The sequence below is a fragment of the Gopherus evgoodei genome, chromosome 11 (assembly GCF_007399415.2).
Source record: "Gopherus evgoodei ecotype Sinaloan lineage chromosome 11, rGopEvg1_v1.p, whole genome shotgun sequence".
Taxonomy (NCBI): Eukaryota; Metazoa; Chordata; order Testudines; family Testudinidae; genus Gopherus; species Gopherus evgoodei.
The window spans coordinates 65,281,877-65,308,460 of record NC_044332.1 but is presented as its reverse complement, the minus strand read 5'-3'; the positions used below and the strand labels follow the sequence as shown (position 1 = coordinate 65,308,460).

At 41.4% G+C, this 26,584-nt stretch overlaps 1 protein-coding gene across 2 annotated transcripts in view; it reads right to left on the bottom strand.

Moving 5' to 3' along the window:
* Positions 1-26,584, bottom strand: part of DPP10 (dipeptidyl peptidase like 10) — an 863,493-nt gene that overhangs the window by 86,151 nt on the left and 750,758 nt on the right. For both annotated transcript variants that reach the window (XM_030580652.1, XM_030580651.1), the window contains exons 6-7: positions 25,842-25,894; positions 25,658-25,739 (exon numbers count right to left, since the gene is read on the bottom strand). In XM_030580652.1, the coding sequence (XP_030436512.1) occupies positions 25,658-25,739; positions 25,842-25,894 (135 nt within the window). The remainder of the gene's footprint in view (positions 1-25,657; positions 25,740-25,841; positions 25,895-26,584) is intronic.

The window sequence follows — 26,584 nt, the reverse complement described above, 5'->3', positions numbered from 1 at the left end:
GCAGAGAAAAATAATAGACCTAATAAATTTGAAAAAATACAATTCCCTATAAGTGTTAAAGACATTTAAGATATCTATATCACGTCTTACTGTGATTATTACATTATTACTGCTATCTAATATTATTATTTCAGAAGCATCTAGAGGATCCAAGTGAGATCAAGGCCTCACTGAACTTAGCACTGTACAATCATAATAAGATACATTATACTTTAAACAGATAAGATAAACAAGGGAGATGAGTTCCTGAGAGGCTAAGTGACTTGACAAAGGTCACACAGGACTGCCCAGAGGATTCAGGGGACCTGGGGCAAAGCAGGGGAGCTGTGTTGTTTGTACTCACCTGGCAACGGTATGGGTCTTTGGTGGCGGCAGCCCCTTCAGTTGCTCTCCATCTTTGGCAGCACTGAAGGCCTCCCCTCCCCCTGAAATACTGCCAAAGACCAAAACCGCTGCCAGGCCAGGGCTCACAGGGCCCCTGCAGGGCCTGGGGCAAGTTGCCCCACTTACACCCACCTCTGGGCAGCCCTGAACCCAAATCCTCAGACTCCAGTTCAGCATTTTACCCACTGGACCAAGCTGCCTCTCTTTTTGCTCCTAATAAGATAAAAGCTTCACTGTGCTGCTGCTGCCTGGAACAAGTGTGGCTATTTCCATCCCGCATACATTCCCTGGTTAACCTCCACCATTATAAATGCTGCTGGGTACAGCTGAGCAAGGAGCCATCACATCGTAAGTGTAGTCTAAGTTCCACAGCTTCTTCTAGTGATACGTCCTGATAATTAATTCTTCAAAAGCTATAAGATCGTTTTTCCATCTGGGCCTGTCTCTTACCCATTTGTTCTCTCTCATGTTTAACCATATGATATTAACCATGGCCAAATCCTGCATTCCTCTGATAGATCAATCCTGACTCAGTGATATTTCCAAAAGCAGCCTGCAGAGCTCACACATGCTAACACACTTAAATTAAAAACAATATCATGTTAATAACCTAAAGATCCCATATTGTCAATATTTACAGGTCAGACATTTTATTATGAACTCTGGATATAAGACAACTCTATCTGGACCTTTAACCACTTATGAGGAGCTGATCCAGGAGCAAATTGGAACAAAAAGTTTAGGTACCAAGACACACAATTTTGATTGAAAAAGATGTTAAGAAAACAACCCAGATAAAAAGATGAGAGAGAAACCTGGACAAAGAAATCAATCCAGCTGAATGGGTCTTTATATGTGAGAGGGGATACACATTTTCAATTTGTGTAGCTCAAAGAAATTTTTGATTAATCACTCTATAGATGGCATTTGACTCCATATAACATCCTTCGTATTTTTGCTATCAGGCAGGCACTCAGTTGGAAGAGTTATGGGGAAAGGGAACATACTTGCACATGTGGAAGTTGTATGCAAGAATTAGACAGTTTTGGGAGGAAATTATTTAAGAGGTTTATCATATGACAAAATGCTGGCTGTTTAGAAATCCCCTGATCTGCTTATTTAATAGTCCAGTAAACAATCTGCATTTTAAACAGAACACATTAATTTATCTTTTATTGTTAGCAGCAAGATCTGCATACATGGGTAGTGGAGTAAGAGGGTTCTTGCTCCAGGACCTGTAAAAGGCTAGCTGCTATGTTCTGTCTGCCTCTGTGGGAAAGGGCAGAACCTTGATATCTTCCCACCAGACTTCCCAAGTAAGTGACATTGGTCCCATTTGTTTCAACTGGAATTTTTGGGAGAATGCAAATGAGCATAATTTTTCATTCTAATTAGTGGGGTACATGAATGATACACAAGTAGCAAATTATTTCTGGGTAGGTGGACACACCATGGTTGGAGGCTTCTGATGTTGTTCAGCCCATTCCTAGTTTCAGGCTTAATCAGGCGGTATGGAAAATGGCAACTGGAAAGTTCACTGACAGAAAGGTCTGTGTTTCCCTTGATTTACAAATAATATTTTGAACTGTCCCCTAATTTCAGGGAAATTTAAAATCAGACCTCTGGAACTGTATGAAACCTGCAATTGTCACTTTGCAAAATACTTGCAGTAAAGATGGCAAAATTGGCTCTAACTTGTGCAATGTTACCTCATTTGCCATCATGTTCTAATTATCAGTTTAGAAAAATTCTGCAAATTGTTCCAACAGAAAATACCAAAGATTAGCTTCCATGGGTTAAAACAAAACCCTAAGATTAGCTTCCATTGGTTAAAACAAAAGTTGTATGGCCAAGCAGCAGTAACTAGACATTACTGTCACAAACATGTTTTAAAAGACCTAACTTGGCATTTTCTTTCACACTTTCACTTTCCCACAGCTCTAATAGACGCATGCTTGTTTCTAAACTGTGATCCATTGATTATATTGCCCTCAGTTATGGCATATACTTATTGTCTATTCTCCTGCCCCAAGCTTCTGTTAAGAGAATTTATTCAGAATACCAGAAAATCTCTATCTTGATGGCGTCTTTTACCACTGTCCAATGGATTCTAATATGTATGCTACTGCTTCTTAATTACATAGAGATATGACAAGACAGCCCTGCTAAATGGCTGCTTAATCTGACAGCTATTAAACCAGGTCAGGTGCATGCTTGGAGATGTATTTACAATTCAATCTCCTTCCAGTGCACTTAGGGAAATCCAGGGATCAAATCCATCCAACATAGCTTGTTCTCTTTGCCTCCATGGCAACATTATGGCTTCTAATGTCAAAACCTACACTTTGGACTTCTCAATCTTTAAGTATCAACTGTAGTAATTAAAAATATGCAACCCAAACAATATTTTACGTTACTAGTCCCTGATTGCTTAGGGCCTCCTAGTCTAGCAAAGTTAATTGGAATTTTTCCAAGGACTAAAATCTTTGATTTAAATACATTTCACATTTTCAAAATTTGCTTTAATTCCACATTGGAAAGAAAACAAGCCCTCTACTGGAATACATGCAGTGACACTTGGTCATGCCTTGTACATTTTTGGAAATCTGCTTTTCTAATGGCAATACAAAGGGCGAGTATGTGATATGCCTGCTCAGCCTGACTTGTAATGTACACCGAAAGAAGCCCCATTGAAATGGTTTGGGCTACTCACAGAGTAAAGTGTTACTCAGTGCAAGCTGTCTAGGGCATGCACTGTGAGCTTAAATTCTCTGGTCTGCTACAGCTGCTCTGCATCTCTCAGGCAGTGCAAAATGGCTAAGTCAGAGGCTGGCAGTGGAGAATTCTCTTTGTGTAGGCAAACTCTCTGCAGATTTAAAACTTGCTGAGGTGGCATAGACCCACCCTGAGTCAGCTGCCTCCGCTTACTCCATGCTCTGGCATAAGAGACATATTAGGGAAGGAGAAAGTCATGATAGGAGTTGGTGGGCTGGGACCTTGGAGGGGTGAAGCTCACTGTTTTACATTAGTGGCCTGAACTAGTACAGTTCCTCAGCATCTCTAACTTAAGCTGGGGTTGGGCCGTGTGGATTAGGCAACTGTGACGAGCTCCCTAAACTGAGCTAGGCTACAGGAGAGAATATACTCTTGTGTTTCTTTCTGTATGGAAAGCACCTGACACACTGTGAACAATACAGAAAATAAATGGTAATCAAGGAAGAAACAATGACAGGATTTTCTGGAGGGTGAGGGGAATTAATTCAATAGCTATTGATTAGTTTGACATATGTGGGTCTTACAACATTAATTTTTCAAGTGTTACAAAGCATTGTTTTGTTTTTCAATTAAAATACATTGGAGTGGGGGCTCAGATAACATGCAGGTGTGAGTGATATCAGAACAAAAACAGAACACAAGTACTTCTTCCATGCTAACTATTACTTCTTCCCTGATCATTATTACTATGCTACACTAATGCAACTGCCTCAGAGTCATGTGCTAGCATCATCATTTTTCTTTAAACTGCAAATTAGCTACATGACTATTACATCTCAATAGATATTTAATTAGTTTAAAATCTGCTGTATGATATAATGAACATTAACCACAAAACAGCTGCTAAATACACATTGCAGGTCTATATCTATGCTGACATAAAGTGGTACTGTACAATATCTGGGGCTATCCCATGTGGTTTCAGACTCATGCAAATACAGATCCTCAATCTTTGTAATCGCACAAGACATAGCAAAATGACACCATTGTCATAGCCAGAACATCAATTTGATGCCTGGGTCTATCTCTTCACCCAGTGAGGTGGCAGGCCTCTTTTGAAGAACTTTACTTGAAGTCTGGTGGTCCCAACACATTGTAGATTTCTTTAAGGGATTATATCGCTCAGCCATGGGGCTCTGGTGTTGAGTAGTTCACAACACTGAACACTCTACATCACCCCCACACCTCTTTTCCTCACTGGAGGCAATGGTTTGCAGATGGCCTATGACTGATGAAGCAGCAGGGAAGAAGCTAGAGTGTTGGCTATAGATGCATCACTCTTACATCATAGACTCAATTGATGCAGGCTCATATTACAGGGCTAAATATAGCAATGTAGATGTACCTGCTCAGGCTGGAGCCCAGGTTCTGAGATATGGATCACACACACACTAGGTTTCACAGCCTGGGCTCCAGCCCACGTGGGAACATCTACACTGCTATTTTTAACCGTTTGGTGTAAGCCTGAGTCAGCTGACCCAGACTCTGAAACTTGCAGCCCTGGAGATTATTTTGAAGTGTAGACAAACCTTCTCATGTGACCTGTCTGGTTCTAGGACACCTGTTCTTTCCACATCCAGTTCCAATTGCTGGAAGTCACCTTTACTACTCATAGTTTGGGATCCAATTTCAGTGGGTCAACCTTTATTTTCACATTTTAAGTTTAGGGGACTGTAAAAGGGACATGCCATCCCCACATACTTCCTTGTGGTCAGGCACAGGTACACTCTATCCTAATCTCCCCAATGGGTATGTGTGTGAGGGGGATCAGTAAGTTCAGCAGGTCTTCTATGTGTTGAATAGTACCCCCCTTCTGAGATCTCATTTATTAGCAAAAGGTTTAATTGAAACATGAGAAAGCCCTTCACCAAGGCAAGGAGGTGGACTCTGTCGGAGTTAACAGTGTTAATGTAGCTTTATTGGTCCCAAGATATTAGGGAGATGAGGTGGGTCAGATAATTTCTCTTATTGGACCAACTTCTGCTGGTGAAAGAGACACACTTTCAAGTTTGCACAGAGCTCCAGAAAAGGCATTGTGCAGGGTGTCTCAGCTAAACATGAGGTGGAAGAGGTAGTTTAGCATGAAGAGTTAAAATGTTGTAAGAGAACATTCAAGGTGAAGTGGCCAGTGAAAACCTCTGCAGTCACAGGACAAAGGAAGGTTAGTGGGTTACAGACTGTGGTAATGAACTATAAATCCAATGTCTTTACTGAGTCCATGATTTTTAGTGTCTATCAACATTATGAATTTAAGTTCCTGGGCTCCTCTTTTGAAGGTTTTGTGCAGCTTTTCATTGAGGATGAGGACTGAGCGGTCAGATATGGAGGGATCACTTTGTGAAAAGTGTTCACCCACAGGTGATGGGATGTTTTTGTCTTTTATTATTTTTCTGCATGAGTTCACTGGAGAGTGTAGTGATTGTCTTGTTTCACCGACAGAGTTGTTCTTATCAGTTTATCTCTCCCACCTCCAAGCCCCTTTTCTCCACAAAGCATTCTCAATCTTCTGTCTTTCCCTGGAGTAAGGGCCTTTGCAGGACCTTCTTGATGAGTACATCTTTTCTCAAGGGCCTGGTGCTGCAGGGCTTATACCCCTTGGATGAAATCCTGGCTCCAGATACCAATGGCAAAATTCCTATTGACCTAATGGAAGAAGGATTTCAACTCCTTACCCCTGGAATCTGATAGATCATTCATGGGATAAGTTACCGTTCATGGTGAATAAGAGCTCAATTCTGACACTAAGGCCTGGTCTACACGGAGGGCGAGGCGGATCGATCTAAGATATGCAACTTCAGCTACGAGAATAGAGTAGCTGAAGTCAACGTATCTTAGATCTAATTAAAATTACTTATTTCGCGTCCTCGCAGTGCTGGATTGATGGCTGCAGATCCTCCGTTAACTTTGCTTCCACCTCTCGCACTGCTGGAGTTCAGCAGTCAATGGGAGAGTGATCGGGGATCGCTTTATCGTGTCTACATTGCACGCAATAAAGCAATCCCCAATAGATTGATCGCTACCCACCGATCCATCGGGTAGTGTAGAGGTACCCTAAGAATGGCTGCAGGAGAAGAGGAAAGATACTGATGCTTCCACCAGCAGAATCCAGCATCAAGTGGATTAGCATTAGTCCACACAGAGAACCAAACCTAATGATGGCATGAACACAGTCTGGGGGAACCAGAACACATAAATGTGATTTGCTTTCTTCTGCAGAATTAGTGGTTTTACTTCCCTAACTTGCCCCTTATTGAACTATATATTAGACCAGTACTACTGAAGGGACTCTCTCTCTGAAAGACTTCAACAGTCACAAATGATTATTTTTGTTAATAAACATATCTGGTACTGGAGCCTGACTTGGGAAAACATTATACCTGTCAAGCTTCCACATAAAATCAACGAGGAGTCCTTGTGGCACCTTGGAGACTAACAAATTTATTTGGGCATAAGCTTTCGTGGGATATAACCCACTTCATCAGATCTGAAAGCTTCCAAATGCTTGCTTTAATAGATTTTAGAAGAATATCACCTTGAATTTTTCCCCCTTTCTTTTTCTCTGGGTGGTAAACACCCAGCTCTTATCATTTACTCACAGCTACAACTGAAACGTGAATGAGTTCTAAAGGCACTTTTATTGCCATACTGTTCTTTGAGTCTAGGAATCAAAGAGATATCTGTTCAAATGAGCCTCTGAAAGGCTACACAAAAACTTGGAACAGTAAGCTTTTCTGTGTGGATCTTCCAGTTTGCTTGTGAACGTAACTATTCAATCTGATCACATGGACAGATGTGCAAAATTTATAGGCAGTATTTTCGAGGCTTATTTGAAAGTGCGGCCCCTAATATAACTAACCTTCTAAGATGTATTAAGACAGGGGAAAAAAGGCATTTCCCACCTTTGCAGGAAAAGGCTGAATCAGATTTTGATCGCTCTCATATTACATTACTTTTTCCACGAGTGGAAATTGCTACACAGTGTTAGATTTTTGAAGCACGATCCTCTTCATAGTTGCTTCCTTCCAGGGTCACAGAAATGTAGAGCTGGAAGGAACCTCCAGGAGTCATATAGTTCAGTGTCTCATGCTGAGGCCCAACCTAGACCATACCTGATAAGTGTCTAAACTGTTCTTAAAAGTCTCCAGTCATGGGAATTCCGGAACCTCCGTTGGAAGCCTATTTCAGTGCTTAGTTATTCTTATAGTTAGAAAATTTTTCTTAATAGTAAACCTAAACCTCTCTTGCTGCAGATTAAGTCCATTACTTCTTGTCCAAGCACCGGTGGACAAGGAAATCACTTATCACTGTCTTTTTTAAAACAGCCCTCAACATATTTGAAGACTTATCACCTCTCTGTCTTCTTTTCTCAAGGCTAAACATGCCCAGTTTTTTTAAAACCTTTCCTCATAAGGTCAGGTTTTCTCATTTTTGTTGCTCTCCTCTGGACGCTCTCCAATTTGTCCATATCTCTCCTAAAGTGTGGTGCCCAAAATTGGACACATTACTTCAGCTGAGGCCATACCAGTGCCTATTAGAGTGGGACAGTTACTGCCCCTATGTTACATAGGACACTTCATAGGACTACATCACATTGTTGACTCATATTCAATTTGTGAGCCACTACAACCCCCGTGATAAATGAAGGGGAAAGTTAGCTATAAAATCCCTTTTAGTAGCTGTTCTCTACTTGCTTTACCTGAAAAGGGTTAAAAAGTCTCACTGCACAGGTAAAAGGAAGTGAGTGGGCACCTGGCCAAAAGAGCCAATGGGAAGGCTAGAACTTTTTAAAATTGAAACAAGACTCCCATTTTTGTCTGTCTGTGTTGTTTTCCTGGAGAGAAGGGACAGAGCTGCTATGCTGTAAGAACTTGGGTCATGTATGAACACTCATCAGATCATACCTAAAAACTACCCATTTACAACCCCAGATATGTAAGTAGATCAGGAAATGTCTAGGAAGACATGATTGGGTTTATCTCTTACTTCTTTATGACTTGTGAACTCCTCTGTGCTAACCCCAAATGCTTTTGTTTTGCTTGTAAACTTTAAGCTGGACCTCCACAATGTTATTCTTGATGATTAATCCTTGTAAGTGTTTTGTTTTTAAATCTAGCAATAGCCTGAGTTTCCAGATGTATTTTCTTTCTTTTTAATAAAGTTTACCTTTTTTAAGAACAGGATTGGATTTTTGTGTCCTAAGAGGTTTGTGCACACGTTGTTTAATTATATGGTGGCAATAGCTGATTCCTTTGTTTTTCTTTCTCAGCTCTTCCCTGGAGGGGGCGGTGAAAGGGTTTAAGGGTACCACAGGAAGGAATTCCCAAGTGAGCCTTCCTGGGTTTTCAAAGGGGTTTTGCACTTGGGTGGTGGCAGTATCTACTTATCCAAGGTCAGAAAAAAGCTGTAACCTTGGAAGTTTAATACAAGCCTGGAGTGGCCGGTATTAATTTTTAGAATTCTTGCAGGCCCCTACCTTCTGCACTCGAAGTGCCAGAGTGGGGAATCAGTCTTGACACCCCAGATCCTTTTCAGCTGTACTATTGCCTAGCCAGTTATTCCCCATCTTGTATTTGCCCATTTGATTTGTCCTTCTTAGATGTAGTACTTTTCCACTTGCCTTTACTGCATTTAATCTTGTTGATTTCAGGCCATTTCTCTAATTAATCAACGTCATTTTGAATTATAATCCTGTCCTCTAAGGTACTAGCCGCTCCTCCAAGCTTGAGTTCAAGTGCAAGTTTTATAAGAATGCTCTCCACTCCTTTATCCAAGTCATGAATGAAATAATACTGGACCGCAGGACTGATCCCTGATAACCCCACTAGAATGTGTCCTCCCAGTTTGATACATGATTGATCATTACTCCGACTATGGTCTTTCAAGCAGGTATGCATGCACCTTACAGTATTTCATCAAGACCACACTTCCCTACTTTGTCATGTGGGACTGTGTTAAAAGCTTTACTAAAATCAAGATATCACATCTAATTGTTCTCCCCTATCCACTTGGCCAGTGAGCCTGTCAAGGAAGGAAGTGAGGTTGGTTTGGTATGATTTGTTCTTCAAAAATTCATGCTGGCTACTCCTCATAACCCTATTATGCTCTAGGAGCTTACAAATTGATTAATAATTTCTTCCAGTATTTTTCCAGGTACCAAAGTTAGGCTGACTGGTCTATAATTACCCTGATTGTCTTTGTTTCCCTTTGTTAAGATGGGTAATATGTTTGCCCTTCTTCGATCCTCTGGGACCCCACAGGTTTTCATGAGTTCTTGAAGATAATTGCTAACGGTTCTGAGATCACTTCAGCTAATTCCTTAAGTATCCTAGCATAAATGCCATCAGACCCTACTGACTTGAATACATTATTTAAATATTCTTTAACCTCTTCTTTCCCTATTCTGTGTTATGTTCCTTCCTCCTTGTTGTTATGTATTGTTTTAAGTATCTGCACACAATTAACTCTTTTAGTGAAGACTAAAACAAAATAGGCATTAAACTCAGTCTTCTTGATATCATGTGTTATTAGCTTTCTTTCCTAGAGAAATAGTGGACCTATACTTTGCTTTGTTTGTCTCCTAATATACTCATAGAACCTCTTCTGATTGCCTTTTACATCCCTTGCTAGCGGTAACTCATTTTGTGCTTTAGCTTTTCTGACTTTGTTCTTACATGCTTGTACTATTTTTTTTGCACAAGCAGCACAGCAGCACCATCCTACAAGTTGTCAAACTACTAAACTTGCAGTTCATATGGTTAAGAGGAAAAAAGAACTTGAAAATTCAGATATGCTGCCAGGGGCGGCTCTAGGGATTTTGCCGCCCCAAGCACGGCAGGCAGGCTGCCTCTGGCGGTTTGCCTGTGGAGGGTCCGCTGGTCCTGTGGCTCTGGCGGACCTTCCACAGACGTGCCTGCGGGAGGTACTCTGAAGCCACGGGACCAGTGGACATTCCGCAGGCACACCTGCAGGAGGTCTACCAAAGCCGCGGGACCAGCGGACCCTCCGCAGGCAAGCTGTTGGAGGCAGCCTGCCTGCTGCCCTCATGGCGCCGGCAGAGTGCCCCCCTGCGGCTTGCCGCCCCAAGCACACGCTTGGTGTGCTGGGGCCTGGAGCCACCCCTGTATGCTGGGTAGCACAATATATGTTGATCAATACAGTGTACAGGATGTTTAAGAAGATAGAGATATTTCTATTTTTTTCTTTCTCTATCAGTCTACAGGGGATAAAGTCATAATCAGTTATCCCATGGAATTCATATATTAGTTTTTTTCATTACAAAAAAAAAAACAATTTAGAAGGCCATATAATTTAGCATTACTTTTCAAATACAAAGGCAAATCTAACTATTTAGTTTAGATTGCAGCAGTTGCGTGTGTACACACGTGCTATTATCATATAGAACGGATGCAGAGTGTATACTGGTATATTGAATCAACATAAAGGTCACAAATTAAACCAAAGAGATAATAGAGGAAAGAAAAAGGGAAAAGAAGAGAGACATTTTATCCCCTTTTCTTTCTTGACCTTCTCATGCTAGATCTTCTGGGCCTTTTCTAACAACATCTACAAAAGGTACATAGGGAAATAATGTCCTGCTCATGCACAGTACACAACGTTCTCAATATTAACATTTTCTCTCTGACAGCTCAGGAACAAGATAATTACTCTCAGAGGACTGGCTACATGTAATTTTCCAAACCTCAGCCCGTACACTGTATTTCAAATTTTACACTCAGACAGATTTACTGCACAGATACACTTGTTTGAATGTGGGATCATTAAGCAATTTACTGATATAGCAGCTCATTCTGTAACAACCAACCCACCCACCCGTGCCTTTTGTTGTAAGGGAATTACCGGTCTCTTGCCCATCTTCCAATCTTCTGCCTTTCATAGTGTTGCTCTCTCCATGCCTGTATCCCAAATGCAGGAAGCTTCCTTTAATATGGAATACCATTTAAATTACAGGAAATACATCTAGAACACATCTCCTCCCTCCTCTTCCTCTATTTTTAGGCTAAACAGATAGCAGAATTTAATCACTGAAAAATGGAGATGAACTCTGTGGAAATAAAATTATCCTTCAAAATAAAGAGTTTTGATCGGAACAAAAACATTTATATTTTACAATACATGTAAATTCAGAAACATTTTTGTCAGCAGTGTAGAAAGAACTCTAGTCTTACTCCCTGTAAGTGCCAGATCAAAGATAATATTTTAGTGCCCATGTCTACCCTGGACACACAAAACCAGTCTTAGTGTAGAAAATAAATGTAGCAATGGGATGGTTGAGGGAGGTCATCCTAACACATACCCCTCTGGTCAGGAACAGCATTGCAAGTAAGTCCTGCCTCTACTTCTCTCCACTCAAAGTATAAACAAGTCCAGACTTTGAGTATTAAAGAGGACCCTTCCCAGAAGTCTCCTTTATTTAAGAGACAAAACTTACACCAACATACCCAACACCTTCCTATCTCAGCTTTCTGGCTGAGGGACTCAGTCTGTTACCTCTCTTGAGTTCAATATATACCTCTACCCAGGTGTTTCATCTGCTTGCTCTTACATCAGGTCTCTCAATGTTGCCTAGGTGGAGTCTCTCTCTGAAGTCAGGGGACATGAAGGTCTCTCAAGAGGAGCCCCAAATACTAGGCCCTTGGGCTGTCAGCCCACCATAACTCCAACACTAGAATCCTCCCCTTTCCTGAAACATGTCTTCAAGGCTTCCTGGCCCAGTAGGCTTCACAGGGAATTCTCTGTTTCCAGGATCCCTTTTTAGGCTCTGCTCTAGGAACTTGCCTTCTGCCCAGACTGGACTTCTTGCCCTGGGAGCACAGTTTCTGTTTGACTCACAGTCCCTGGGCGCACCCCTGTTCTAGAGCTTCTTCTCCTCAGGAACTTCCTCTAACTTTTATCATGCCTAGGTGCTTCCCTGCCTAATTATCTGCCTCTCAGTTACTCTGTTAGTTAACTACTTCCAGGTGAACCTATGTTGTCTCACTCTCCCTTGTGGAGCCTTTCAGAGAGAGGCTGTGCCTCTGACAAGCAGAAAAGCTATAGTTCAGGGGTTCTCAAACTTTTGTACTGGTGAACCCTTTCACAGAAAGCCTCTGAGTGTGACCCCCCTGTATAAATTAAAATCACACTTTTACATATTTAAGACCATTATAAACGCTGGAGGCGAAACGGGGTTTGGGGTGGAGGCTGACAGCTCACGATCCCCCATGTAATAACCTCGTGACCCCCTGAGGGGTCACAATCCCAAATTTGTGAACCCCTGCTGTAGTTGATACTGCAGCAAGTTATTTGCCAAAATCAGGATGCAGCAGACTAGCATCTCTCGATTTACATTGAAAAGTTCTCAAATAGCCCCATCCTGCACAATGGTGAGCAACTTCATTTCTATAGCTAGTCAAAACATTTCTGTTGAAATGTTTTATCTGATGTAAAATTGGGTTTTGCAGTAAGTCTCTGCTTTCCACAGAAAAAACTAACTTCTTGTAGAAATATTAAAACCCCCATTGCCCTACATTTTCTAGCCAAAATCTGAAGACTTTTAGGTTTTTGGCTGAAAGCTTTTCCACTGAGAACTGAAAGCTTTTAATTTTTGACTGAATTTTTTTGGTTTTCAATGAAAAGATGAAGTTTTTCATGTGCAGGAAAAACCAACATTTTACAACCATCTCTCTTCATTTCTCATTGGCCTTAGTGGTAGCTGGCTTCAGCACCTGGTAGGATCAGAGCCAGATTCATTAAGGGACCATTTGGACAACCTTTATTCATGTAAGTGTTTATCATATGAGTAACTCTACTGAAGTCTAAGTGACTTCTGAGTACGTTCATACCAATGTGAGTCAGGGGTTGCACAGCCGGGCCCTTTCTATACATTTTAATTTACAAATCATTTGGCATCACATTAAAACACTTACTAATTTTTTGGTTTTCAGCATAAATTAAAAAAGACACTTTGTCCTGCTCTCATTCTTACTGTCATTTGCTTCATTAGGATTAAAAGGGAGGATGAAAAAGAGGCTTTGATATTTCAGTATGTGATTCTAGGTTATTTTATCTAAGAATGCAGCACATCAGGAAAAGGAAAAGACATTGAAAAATCAGAATTAAAATAGCATATGTAATATTTATTTAGGAGTTTACTTCATTATCATTAATTAAGCTCCCATTTGGATCACAAACTTTGATAATTTTTTTTCTGTGTTTGTTTTTTTTGTAATAGAAGCATTTTTGCCAGGAGGGTTTGTCAAGTCTCTCACAGTACTAATTATGATGAAATAAAATTTGTAAGAAAATCTCTGCCAAAAAATGAGCTTACCAAATTGCATGTTAATTGTACTTTGAAACTTGGATTACTTGATAGAGTAAATTAAGCTTCCCACAATTAGAGCACTAAGACACCAATTCAGCACCAATTAAGCATATGTCTAACTTGAAGCGTGTGAGCAGTCCCACCCATTTCTCATTGGCTAAAGTCAGGCACAGGCTTCAGGTTACAACCAGATCATAATTTAAAATAGATATGATTTCAGTAGACTTGTTTGAGATGGTGCTTTTTATTGTGTAGAAAAAATGCTTTTAACAATCACATTGAGAGCTCCTATTCTGCAGAGAAAGAAAATTATAAATAATCTCTCACATTAATACAGTGACACAAAGAATAACTGAAAGATCTATGAGTTTTGTAGTGTGGCAGCAGATACATGCAAATCACTATCAGGCAGGAAGGAAAAATAAACCTATATGCATTACAGCTAGGACAAACCCAGCTGAACACAGAGTAGGGTGGCAGAAGGCTTTGAAAGTGGTATAAAGGCTCCTGATAATAGGATAATGTTTTGTTTTTGTTTTTTGCTTGTTTGTTTTAAAGGTAAATTCCTAGGCATATTAGGCCTATTTGTTTTGGGAACCCTCTTACATCTTAATGATTGAGAGGGCATTTTTTTTCAGTCTTCTAATATTTTCTAAACATTGGAAGAGGCAAAGCTGAATAGACAATTAATATACAGGCAACAAATTGTTCTTTCTACACACAAGATAATGGGTTTCTCTATATACTGATAACCTGAATTACCTTTAAGCACAATAACAGCTCATCTCCAATCATAACATTTGATAAGCCTGGATTTTGCTGAGGGCACCAAATTCTGACAGAAAAGCTATTAGGCTTCTACAAAACAATCATTTTAGTACTCTGGGTAGCAAAATCGTTTTCTTTAGCTCTGTTATATTAATGTATATATTTGTTTATGTGTAGATAGTTATAGGTAAGGAAATACATCTTTTATTTTTGCTGATCCTTTCTGAATATATAACTCAATGTCTCTTCAAAACCATTTACCATCATGAGAACACTGACCTTGTCGATGTAATCAATAAAATAAATACCTATAATAACATACATATATGAATATGGAACAAACAGAAAGTAAAGTCACATAAAATAACTATAGAATCCAAAGCAAAAGGAACCTTGATAGAAATATGTAGATAAAATATGTTGGACTTTAGCAAAAAGCTGTCAACTTAAACAATTTCCAAATTCACCTCAGAGGGAGCTACTGAGGAAACCAGTTCAATGACTAAGACAGTCTAAATCTACAGAGGCATGACAAATGACAAAAAAAAAAAAATGCTATACCTTACATATAGAACTGAGCATACTCTGAAGACCATGGGCTAGATCAGGGGTTGGCAAGCTGCGGCATGCATGCCAAAGGTGGCAAGCAAGCCGATTTTTACTGGCACACTGCTCCAGTTGGGGTCCTGGCCACCGGCCCTGCTCAGTCTGCTGCCGGCGTGGGTGAACGGAACCCCCAGACAGCAGCAGGCTGAGCAGGGTCGGCAGCCAGGACCTTGGCTGGCAGGAGATGGCAGACGGAACCCCAGACCGGCAGGGGGCAGAGCTGCTCAGCCTGCCACCGGTCTGGGATTCTGTCTGCCGGCCCCACTCAGCCCGCTGACGGTGTGGAGTTTCGGCTGCCAGCCGCTTGCCAGCTGGGGTCTCGGCCACTGGCCCTGCTCGGCCCACTGCCGGCCTGAGTGAACGGAACTGCCGGCTGGCAGTGACTGAGTGGGGTCAGTGGCTGGGACTCTGGCTGGCAGGAGCCAGTAGACGGAACCCCAGACTGGCAGCGGTCTGAGACCGGCAACGGTCTGGGGTTCTCACCTCACTGCTGGCCTGAGGTTCCAGCCGCCTGGCCCCTGCCAGCCGAGGTCTGGGCCTCCGGCCCTGTTAAGCCCTCCTGCCGGCCTGGGGTACTGGCAGCCAGCCCAGGTCTGCTCCTGGCCTGGTGCCAGCGCTCTGCAGCCCTTATAAAAAATTACACTACAATTAGCTTAAAAGCTTGAAAACTTAAAAACTTTGTTTGTATATTACAGTAATCGTTAAAACATGTATAATGTTAATAAATACATAGATTTGATGAAACAAAGTAGTTCTACTTATGTGTCTGTGCTTAATTTGTGTTTTTGATGATTTACCCTCTAAAAAAAACTTGCATGTCTCGCACCCCCCAGAAAGGGCATCTCAAACCCCCAGAGGGTGCGTGGTCCCCAGGTTAAGAACCACAGCACTAAAATGATAAGATCTGCATTTTAATTTAATTTTAAATGAAGCTTCTTAAACATTTTAAAGACCTTGTTTATTTTACATACAATAGTTTAATTATATAATATAGACTTATAGAGAGAGAGACTTTCTAAAAACGTTAAAATGTATTACCAGCACGTGAAACCTTAAATTAGAGTGAATAAATGAAGACTCAGCACACCACTTCTGAAAGGTTGCCGATCCCTGATCTAGGACCTTCTGGAGAATATACTCAACATGACCCTGGATACGTATTGGTGCTGGTGGGGTCTGATAGGGAAATGAGTCTTTTACATATGGGTTAGGAGTGACACATGCAAAACAGGGTGCGTTCTGAAGGACTGAGGCAGGCAGAGCTCAAAAGTAACAGGGTTGATAGGTTGATAGATCCAATAGACAGACCATCCTGAAAACTGGAACACCTATGTGGAGATGTTTAGCCGAGAGCCGCATCTTCTGGCCCACAGAGAAGGTGGAACCATTCTGCTGCTGTTGGTCCGCATATCACTTGTAATTGGATTATTTTGCTTCTCTTGGGTCTGGCAGATCTGCTATATCCAATTTAAGGCTTCTGGGTTGGAGGAGGTTAAGTGTAACTCCAGATGGAATTGGGGATAGAAATTTGTGAAGAAAGGGCTTTGTCCAGTACAGAGATATTCTGTGGTGTTATATGCAAACTCAGCATGGGGTAACAGAAATAACTAGTTGTTCTGGTGATGGTTGATATAACACCGTAGATACTGCGCTTGTATTTGATTTACTGTCTCTATCTAGCCATTTATATTAGGGTGGTAGGCAGATGTGCAACAAGAGTGAACCCCTAATATTCAAAAGGCTTAATGCCAAAAATGAGAGATGAATTGTGATCCATGACCGGAGATGATTTAATCTGTGAGTCCCTGAAAGTAGACAACCGGGTTCACCCATTGCTAAGTGGTTTCCTCAGGGGAGGGCAGGCAGGTGCAGGGAACAAAATAAGCCATCTTTGTGACATGGTTCACAACCATCAAAATCATTGTATACCCACTGGACTCAGGTAACTCCATGATAAACTCTAATGTAATAGCTGCCCAGGGTCTAGGTGGAGTCTGTAAGGGTTGGAGGAGTCCAAGGGGTTTACTGTGTGGCACCTTGCTGTAGGCGAATACTGGACAGGAGGTGACATATGCCTGTGTTGTCATTTGCATTCAGAGCCACCAAAAGAAACTGAAATACTAAGTGCTGGGTTTTGGAATGACCGGAATGCCCCACCAGGGGGGAATCATGGCATGGTAGCAGGAGTGCAACTTGTGAGAGTCTGGGGGAATGTATATGATCCCATCATGAAAGTTAGCCCATTCTGGATGTCATGTGATTCCTTGCTTATAGTTTCCTGTTCATCAGGGTTGAGGGGGAGTCCATAAGGTAGAGGTTGCATGGATTAGAGCAGGAAGATCCTGATTAAGCATCATGCCAAGGAAGTTATAGGGTTTAAAGATGTAGTAGGTCTCTTGAATAGACCCTTCTGGGAGCAGTGCATCAGCCTTGTCATTCTGTAATCCCAGGGAGTAGGAGATAAAGTCAAAATGGGAAAAAGAATAGGGCACTGTCAAGGTTTTTTCCCCACTCTGAACTTTAGGGTACAGATGTGGGGGACCTGCATGGACCCTTCCAAGCTTAATTACTAGCTTAGATCTGGTAACACTGCCACCACTCAGAATTTCAGTGTCTGGGGCACTTTCTGTCCCTCCAAAACTTTCCCCTCCCTGGGTTGCCTTGAGAGGCTTCACCAATTCCCTGGTGAACACAGATCCAAACCCCTGGGATCTTAAAACAAGGAAGAATTAACCATCCCTTCTCCTTTCCCCCTCTAATCCCTGGTGAGTCCAGACCCAATCCCCTTGGTTCTTAAAACAAGGAAAAATCAATCAGATTCTTAAAAAAGAAAGCTTTTAATTAAAGAAAGAAAGATAAAAATCATCTCTGTAAAATCAGGATGGAAAATACTTTACAGGGTACTTAGATTCATATAGCCCAGAGGAAACCCTCTCTAGCCTTAGGTTCAAAGTTACAGCAAACAGAGGTAAAAATCCTTCCAGCAAAAGAAAACATTTACAAGTTGAGGAAACAAAAATAAAACTAACACGCCTTGCCAGGCTAATTACTTACAAGTCTGAAACATGAGAGACTGATTCAGAAAGATTTGGAGAGCCTGGATGGACGTCTGGTCCCTCATAGTCCCAAGAGCGAACAACACCCAAAACAAAAAGCATAAACAAAGACTTCCCTCCACCAAGATTTGAAAGTATCTTGTCCCCTTATTGGTCCTCTGGCCAGGTGTCAGCTAGGTTTACTGAACTTCTTAACCCTTTACAGGTAAAAGAGACATTAACCCTTAACTATCTGTTTATGACAGGCACACAAAAGTTGTTGCTGATTGAAGACCTTGTCCCTGCATAACTAACAGTTGTTGTGTTCACCATAAACCTGAACTGGATAATTAGCTCCTTTCAAGGTAGTGGTGCCACTCCCTGAAGGTGACTATTTGCCAGAAGTTTTTTATATAAGATTTCACAATTTTGCTCCACAAGAATGAGCTTTCTAGAATAGAAGACTCACAGATGAAGCACCTCCTGAGTACTGTACATTTGGTAGAGCACTGCTCCGAATTCTATGTTGAAAGTGTCTGCTTTGACAATAAAAGCTTATGTTATAGGAGTGGGCTAGCATGGGAGTGCTGGTGAATGCAAGCTTTAGTTGTTCAAAGGCATGCTGGACCTCAGGAACCAAAGGAACTTGATGTTCTCACAGAGCAGAGAGGTAAGGGATATGATTTGTTCAGAGAACCTTGGAATAAATTAACAGAAATAGTTTGCAAAGCCCTAGAAGTGCTGTAGATCTTGGATATTTCAGGGTGTTGCCCAGTGACAGAACACTTCTACCTTATATGGACTTATTTTGAGACTCTCTGAAGACAGGATAAACCCCAGGAACTCTATGAAGGTATGGGTGAAGGTGTACTTCTCCATCTTGTCATATAGGCCTTGTTGGTCAAGTCTCTCCAGAATGGCTTGGACATGTATGCTATATTGCTCAGGGTTGTCATCAAGTATATCATCAAGATACACTACTACATACAGGTCCAGGATGTCCCAAAATACATCATTTACAAGATGTTGGAACATGATAGGAGCATTAGTTAGACTGAATGGCATTACAAGGTACTCAAAATGGCCATAGTGGTAAAGGTAGTCTTCCATTCATCTCCCACTCTGATGTGTCAATGTTATATGCTCCCCAGTCTAGTTTCATGAACTTTCAGGCAGCTGTCACACAATCCAATGGTTTGGGGATCAATTCTTTATTGTTATCTGATTCAGGGCTCAGTAGTCAACACAGATGCAGAGACTGCCACTTTTTATTTTATTTTTACGAAGAGGACTGGTGGCCCAGCAGGTGAGGTCTATTAGTGAATGAATCCCTTGGCCAGGCTCTCCTGGAGGTATGTGCATAGGGTGGCCAGCTCGGACTCTTTCATGGAATAAATATGGCCAGATGGTCTCTTCCCCCCAGGCTGCAAGTCTATAGGGCAGTTGTAGTCTCTGTAGAGGCAGGGAATCAATGCTTTTTTTTTCAAATACACCAGCAAAGTCATCATATTTAGAAAGGACTTGGTGTGTGGAGTTGGCAGGAGACCCTGCCAGACCAGTCATTCGAGTCCCCCTGAGGATAGTTATGTGCCTCCCACCTGCTTGAACCAAGCAATGCTGTCAACAGAACTCTAAGGGAAAACTGACCCTTTATTCCTATCAGTGGATGAGATGGTTATGGAGGGTTATCTGGGAGATGCCTAGGATCAGGGGAAGTGCAGGGGGAGGATCACAGTAAATGCAGAGTTTCCTGGGTCCCTGAATGGTAACCTTCAAAGGCATGGTTTCTGTGGTCACTGGTCCATAGGATATTTGGGACCTGTCAATTGTCTCTACTGGGTCCAGGGCAGATGTGATCTCTCAGGGGATTTGCACGGTTTGTGCTGTCATCACATTCATAGAGTTATCAGCTGCTCATGAGTCAAAGGGGGCCCATTGCATAGGAAGCTGTCGGGACTCTCCAGGAATGCACAGCCAGGTCAGTACTTGAAGGTATGGAGTCAAGCGGTGAGAACCGATGTGTGATTTGGTCAAGACTGGAGCTGGGGTCTCAGGAGTATACCCGGTCATGACGCCCAGGCCAGCCCCTCTTACTGAGCTTGTGCCTGCCTGTTTTCCACATCCTTTTGGGATGGGCCTCCCGAAGGGCTGAAGAAGATGGGGTGGCCTGGCTCACTGCCATAGAAGCATAGGTTGAGGCAATATCATTGTTCCTTTTCCTCGGGGTAAGTCGCTGAAGGGCCATGTCTACCTGCATCAGCTCAGTGTGCTGTGCAGGATGTGATAACAGGGGGCACAGGCCAGGCAGATGAGGTGACCCTCTTCTTTCCTCCTGCTGCTCATACAACTGATTGTTGATCTGAATTGCAAGGTAAATAAATGAAGGCATCCAGTCCTGATGGGGCTTCCCCTCAGGCCAGCTCATCCTTAGCCTTCTACCGCAGGCCCTACCAGAATTGCTATAGCTGGAAGACCTTGTTCCACTCTATCAGTTGTGAGTTAACAGAACTGTGCAGCATAGGAGGCAGCTGTGCCTTTGCCTCTGCCAGAGTTTCCATAGGGTGGTCTTGGCCAAGTGGGTGTAATGGAAGTAATCAAAGACTCTTGAGATCAACTGTAGGAAGGCATTCCAGTTGGTAAGCATTGGCTTATCACCATCCAGTATGGGGAAGATCCAGTGCAATGCTTCCCTGGTCAACAGGCTAACTACCAGGTCTAGCATGGCTTGGTGGGAAGAGCAAACTTGTGGGTGAAGTAAGAACAGGAGGTAGCCCTCAGAATCTCTGATGTTTCTCAGAGAAACATTATATCAGGGGAATTTACAGTCCTTGTTTGGAGGGCGAAGGGTCTGAAGCACAGCGTTCTCTGAGGGATGCTGAAGTACTTGTTCCCACAGCATCTGTTTTTTGGTTGTCAGCTACGTCATTTGGGCCCGCAACGCTAGGTTGTCTGCCTGAAGGTGGACGACCCACTCCAGTGAATCTGGCAATCGTTTGGGAGGGGGAGTTTTGCTGGTTCCATCATTCTCCATGGAACAAATCCCAGAGGTGTTAGTGTGCCCTGTGCAAACTATCACAACTGGTGTTTGGGTCGTTAACCTTGAAGGTCAGGAGTTGACCAAGGGTCCGAGCTGGACTCAGAGTTTTGAGTCAGAGACCAGGGCAGGAAACAAGAACATGTTAGGGATGCAGCAGCCAACAACATGTCAGGATAGCATGGTGCAGAAGTCAGGTGAGAAGGCAGGGTTTGATGTAGCAGACAGCTAGGAAGTCATCCAGTTGTACAGACAACTTCCTGTGCTTCCTTCTAGATTAAATTGTGCATCCAAACCAACTGGTGGGGCTGGGTGCTCCTCCAATCAGGACACTCGGGGTAGTGCCTCTGGTGGAGCCAGGGTTATATGAGTCACTCAGACCACAGTAACTAGCAAACACTTAATTATGGTTGGGATGCAAATGTTGCCTGGGGACCTGGTTCCTGACCCAGGAGATCCTCACACCCTGCTGGTTTGATCTAAAAGTTCCCTAGTGCGCTTTAACATAGTACTATTTGAAACAATCAGTGATCTTTAGAAATCACACACAGCCAATGTGCATTGCTGCCCCATGTATACAAGCCCTTATGCTCCTTAAGATGCAGATAGACACTTCGCAGGATTTTCAAAAATGCTTTGCTGCCTAACTCCCATTGAAATGAGGCACCTAGGAGTTTTTGCAAATTTTCCTGTTGGGATATCTACATATTTAGGTGTCTAAATACTTTTAAAAATCTGGCTTCACGTCACTGGAATAGAAATTATCAAGTGGGGATATCTGAGTAGAATCAGCTCCCGTGACTTCCATGGAGTTCCATTCAGTTCAACTATAACAATACACACTAGCTGAAGGATGACCCCCAAAGGTTTCAGTTCTATTGGTTCAAAATGTTTGAGGGGATATGGCTGAGGAAAAAGAAGTTCAGAAAAAAATAGACCAATCCAGTATCTGATTCCCTTTAGGGCCCATCACAAGACTCTTCTCTTTGATAAAGCCTATCTATCATAACTGGGTTTGGATACCTCCCTCCCTCCCCCACAAAAAGAGAGCACTACTCAAGAAAAATGAGAAGAGCACAAGTTTCCATGAAGTTAACTAGTTATCTTTTTATGTTGATCTATTTTGCCTGGGAAGCTCTTATCACTGCAGTGATCGGTGCTATACAAAATCAGGTTATAAATCAAGAGATTCTTTTCAAAATCTGGATCTGAATTCAGACTGAAAAGATCCCTCTGATTCCCCTACACTCCATGACACACAAAACTAAGGGCATTTGGATTGGTGTCTTCATTGTTAATAGAGATAAAAATTACATTTTGAAACAGTGATTAAGTAAAAGTTTGCTCTTCCAAACTGTTTGGAAACTTTTTCAATTTTACCACAAAAATATTATGACTCTGAGCTCTCATCCTAGTCTGTATAACATAATGTACTCTAGGTAAATAACAAGAAACTGAAATAACTCACAAGCAAAGCAGCAACTGCAGTAACTTCAAAACAATGGTAGGACGAACCAATTATCTCACTGCTGATAAAAACCTAACGTTGGCCTTCTGCACTAGCAGCATATGGCATGCTAATTCCATAGGCAATCCTAGAAATAGTAAATAGTATCTTAGCCTCCTTGTATTATTTTCACAAGGTCATGGGTTGATACTGTACGTATGAATTCATGTTGGCCACATTCTTTAGTAAAATAAGCTGTTCCTGGCCAAGTATACTAGCCCATGCTCAAACAATTCCTAATGTTTCCTTTCTTCATCTTTCTTGTACGTTTGGACCAAGTTTCTCCCTTATTTGAAACCTCTACTGAGTTCCCCTCCCCTGCTAACCCCAATTTAACATTCTTACATAGCTTGTGTTATTTGTGTCTTGTACAGAAGCAAGTACAGTGCCGGTGCTTAATAAATAACAAAAACAATAGCAATATGTTAACCTGCCTCATGGCCAGATCATACAGAACAAGTGATCCAAGCTCATCCAACTCCCACACTTCATTTTGATTTAACCCTGATCCTTTGGCTTACCCACAGACAAGTGCAGGTTTGTGGTATGTACATGCCTTTTTTCCATCATGCATGCTAGCTGGCTGATTGATCATGGACAGGCATTGCTGCAGTGTTGTGCACTGCTTCGGGATGGGTGATGATCCTCTTAGAATTGAAGGCCATCTACATGTTGCCAGTCTAGTTCCTGTTCAATGGTTGCAGGTTTGTGCAAACTGCTAAGTCTTTTGTGTGTGATTTCTGTGTCTACATATGTTCGTAACATTGTTCCTCACCATTTTCCAGTGTGTGTCCCTGTTGACAATAAGTGATTTGCAGCTGTAGTGAGTCTGTGTGGCTATGGGTGGCAATAGATCATTATCATGTGAGGTTTTTTTATATGGATTCTTTCACTCAGTATGAATTAGTATGTGGACCAGATGGATCTGTTATTATCTATATAGACATTGGTATACCTTATCAGTGGCATATTTGGCAGCCTGAGTCTCCATGCCATTGGCATCGATAAGTTATGTGAACACAAACACTTATTTTGGGTGTCTATTACTGATGTCTGTTCACGATTCAGAGCTGCTGCTGTTTGGCTGTACTCTCTTTATCTAATGTATCTGGGGCTTGTTTTGCATGACATCTTTTGTCTGGGGGCCTAGTGACGCAGTGCCCTGATACCAGTACAGTGAAAAATGCTTATAATTGGGGGCCACCATGTACCACGTGCCCTTAATAGGACAGGCTCCTCTATAATCTGCTCTGCTAGAATTATCTGTGCCACCCTCTGTCCATTAAAGAAGCAGCTGTTATTTCTCATAGAAGCAACAGCAATTTATGCATACATGCTCCTCCTCCTTTTTGTATTTACACGGGATGCCTTGGAGCAGGGTGTAGGTGGGGGACAAGTATGACACAGGCTTTTTTTTTATTTTTTATTTTGCTATGTACCCTTTTTGTTCCTTCTCCCAGCATGCTTTGCTGCAAATAACATTTCCTTCTTGTTAGAAAGCGCTGGAACGCTTTGCTAATGTAGCTTTGCAGCTGGGATATAATACTTGGTGGGCTGCACAAAGGATTATGAGTTTTAATGAAAGTTATCCTTCTTTTCTAATTCTGCAGAGCAAATGGTAGCATAAAGGCCACAGTGCTGAAGACATTTAGAAAGCACATTAACTTTGTAATGGACATTATTAGAGATGGTTAATGTAATCTTTATTGCATTAAAATTATGGCCAATATTTTCTGACTTGGGTGATTAAAGTTAGGCACCTAAATCCATATTTAGGCACATAAATAAGCGGTCTAATTTTCAGAGGTACAGAAGCTCCCACAGAAGCCTGTTAGGCACCCATGTTTGAAAATGTTGGTCCAAATTTCCAGTGATAAACTAGGCAAAATATATTCCACGCTGTTACTTTTCTAACTTTTAATTTTTAAATGTGTCACTTTTTTGATGTATTTTAGGACCACATAATGTTGATTTAGCAGCAATTATCACCTACAGTTTTTTGATTATGCTCTAACACATTAATCTACTGCACAGTGCAGCACTGGAAATCTTCCTATGAATTGCAGTTAAAAAAATAATATGACACACTTAATTCCTACTAAGTTTTATACACATGTTACCGCCCTGTCAAGCATGTACACGGTGCAGTGCCTAGTAAATAACATATGTATTTGTTATTATCCGTCTTGTCACTACGCATTGGCTATTGATAAATTAGCGTGGTTAATTATTAAAGAATGCCAAGCATGTTCCAGAGGACTGTAATTACTTCTGGCTTCCCACCCCCATGTACTTAATGCGATGGATCCCAACCAGAGGCTTATTCTCCATCTCCACCATATTGATTAATGACACAAGCAACAGGTTATCCTCTCCAAGTGGCCAATTTATAACCAATCTGCATGCAGAATTCTCACTGACGTTCCGTGCACGAAGGGGCTGCAGGCTCATGCCTGAAGGCAGTAATGACACTATTAGATCATTAAGACTAGGACTGTGTGATTTCTTCATTCTGAGAATTGAGTTTTCCTTATTCTCCTTAAACCTTCCTTTTCTATGCACCAACTCACATAAGAGACCCAAAAAATATAGATTAACATTAATGCTGCTTCTTGAATCAAGATTTTTTTTCTTCGCTTACTTCATGGGATTTTGTAAAAGTTAATACTTATTTGTAAAACATGTTAAGATTATTGGATGAAAGGCAAAATAGATGTGCAAAGTACTGTTATTATGGATTTTAACTGACCTTTACAATAATTTCACACAGAAACTGAAACCAATACATTTTAATTCTTGTTCGTTAGATCTATTCTGGGTGTCAAATGTGTTACATTTTATCCAAGATTTCACACCTGAAAATTTTTTCATCTGCAACCCTAGGCCTCTCCTAGTGCCTGGCAAAAAGACTGATTCAACAAATTACTTAAGCGAATTACTTTAACTTTAAAACACATGCTTAAGTCCATCCATATGCACATACTTAAGTGGTTGGCTGAATAGGAACAGACTTAAAACATGAATTTATGAATCAGGGCCAGAACCAATAACAAGACTAGTCCTTGCAGGTTTTATAATCCCAAGTCTCAACAAATCTACAATAACAGAAACTTCCCTTCATGTTTCTGTTTGTTTGTTTTTTGCTCTGTAACCTGTCTGGGGTGGAGTGTTAGCACAATATATTACAATATTATTTTTAGCATAGCATTTTAAATGACTGTTCTTACCAGTTGCTCTCCTTGTACACCCCATGCCGCATACTGTAAAATTGAATCCTCTACTTCTGGAGGGTTTAACTCCCAAACTTCCCTTGAAAAAATGTAAACATTTTTACTTGAACACATTAACACCACCACACTTTTAAAACACTGAAACGTAATCATATTGTATTGAAAAAACAAAATGACTTACCTTGTATGTATGTTATAAATCACATATGAAGCCGTATAAGAATAATGAAAAACCTGTAACAAGAAAGAAAGATAGATCCAGTATTCATAGCTGTCATTCAGTACTAAGTGTGAAGAACATATTATATTGCCAATATTTAGTCTTCCAATATGTCCGTACATTGTTTCCTTGTTACCTAAATTAAAGTTTGTGTCAGTATTAATTATAATTAATAGGTCTGAAATATGGTTTGAATGCAGTATGAGGGACAAACAGCGTTTGCAGTGCAACCCACTGTTCTAAATGTACAGTATGGTTAGTTAATTTCACCAATCACTAAACCTGTGCAAAATGTTCATGCCCCAAAATCAGGCAAACTTGCCCCTACTGCAAAATAATTCCCTTGTTTGAGAAAACAATAAAAATGACTAGGCAGAAAATATTTGTTCTCTTGCAAATTTACACCAATTTATAGTCAAAACAAAGGCCTATGTCTGGACCTCCACTGTCAGTTCTTTAACTTTTTAGTGGACATAGATATATGTCAAATGACAGCCACCTAACTAGCCTATCATGGAGGGTTACAAACAGAAGGCCCGGACAATCTCCATCCGAGGATATTAAAGGAACTGGCGCGTGAAATTGCGAGCCCGTTAGCGAGAATTTTTAAGCAATCGATAAACTCGGGGGTTGTGCCGTACGACTGGAGGATTGCTAACGTAGTCCCTATTTTTAAGAAAGGGAATAAAAGTGATCCGGGTAAT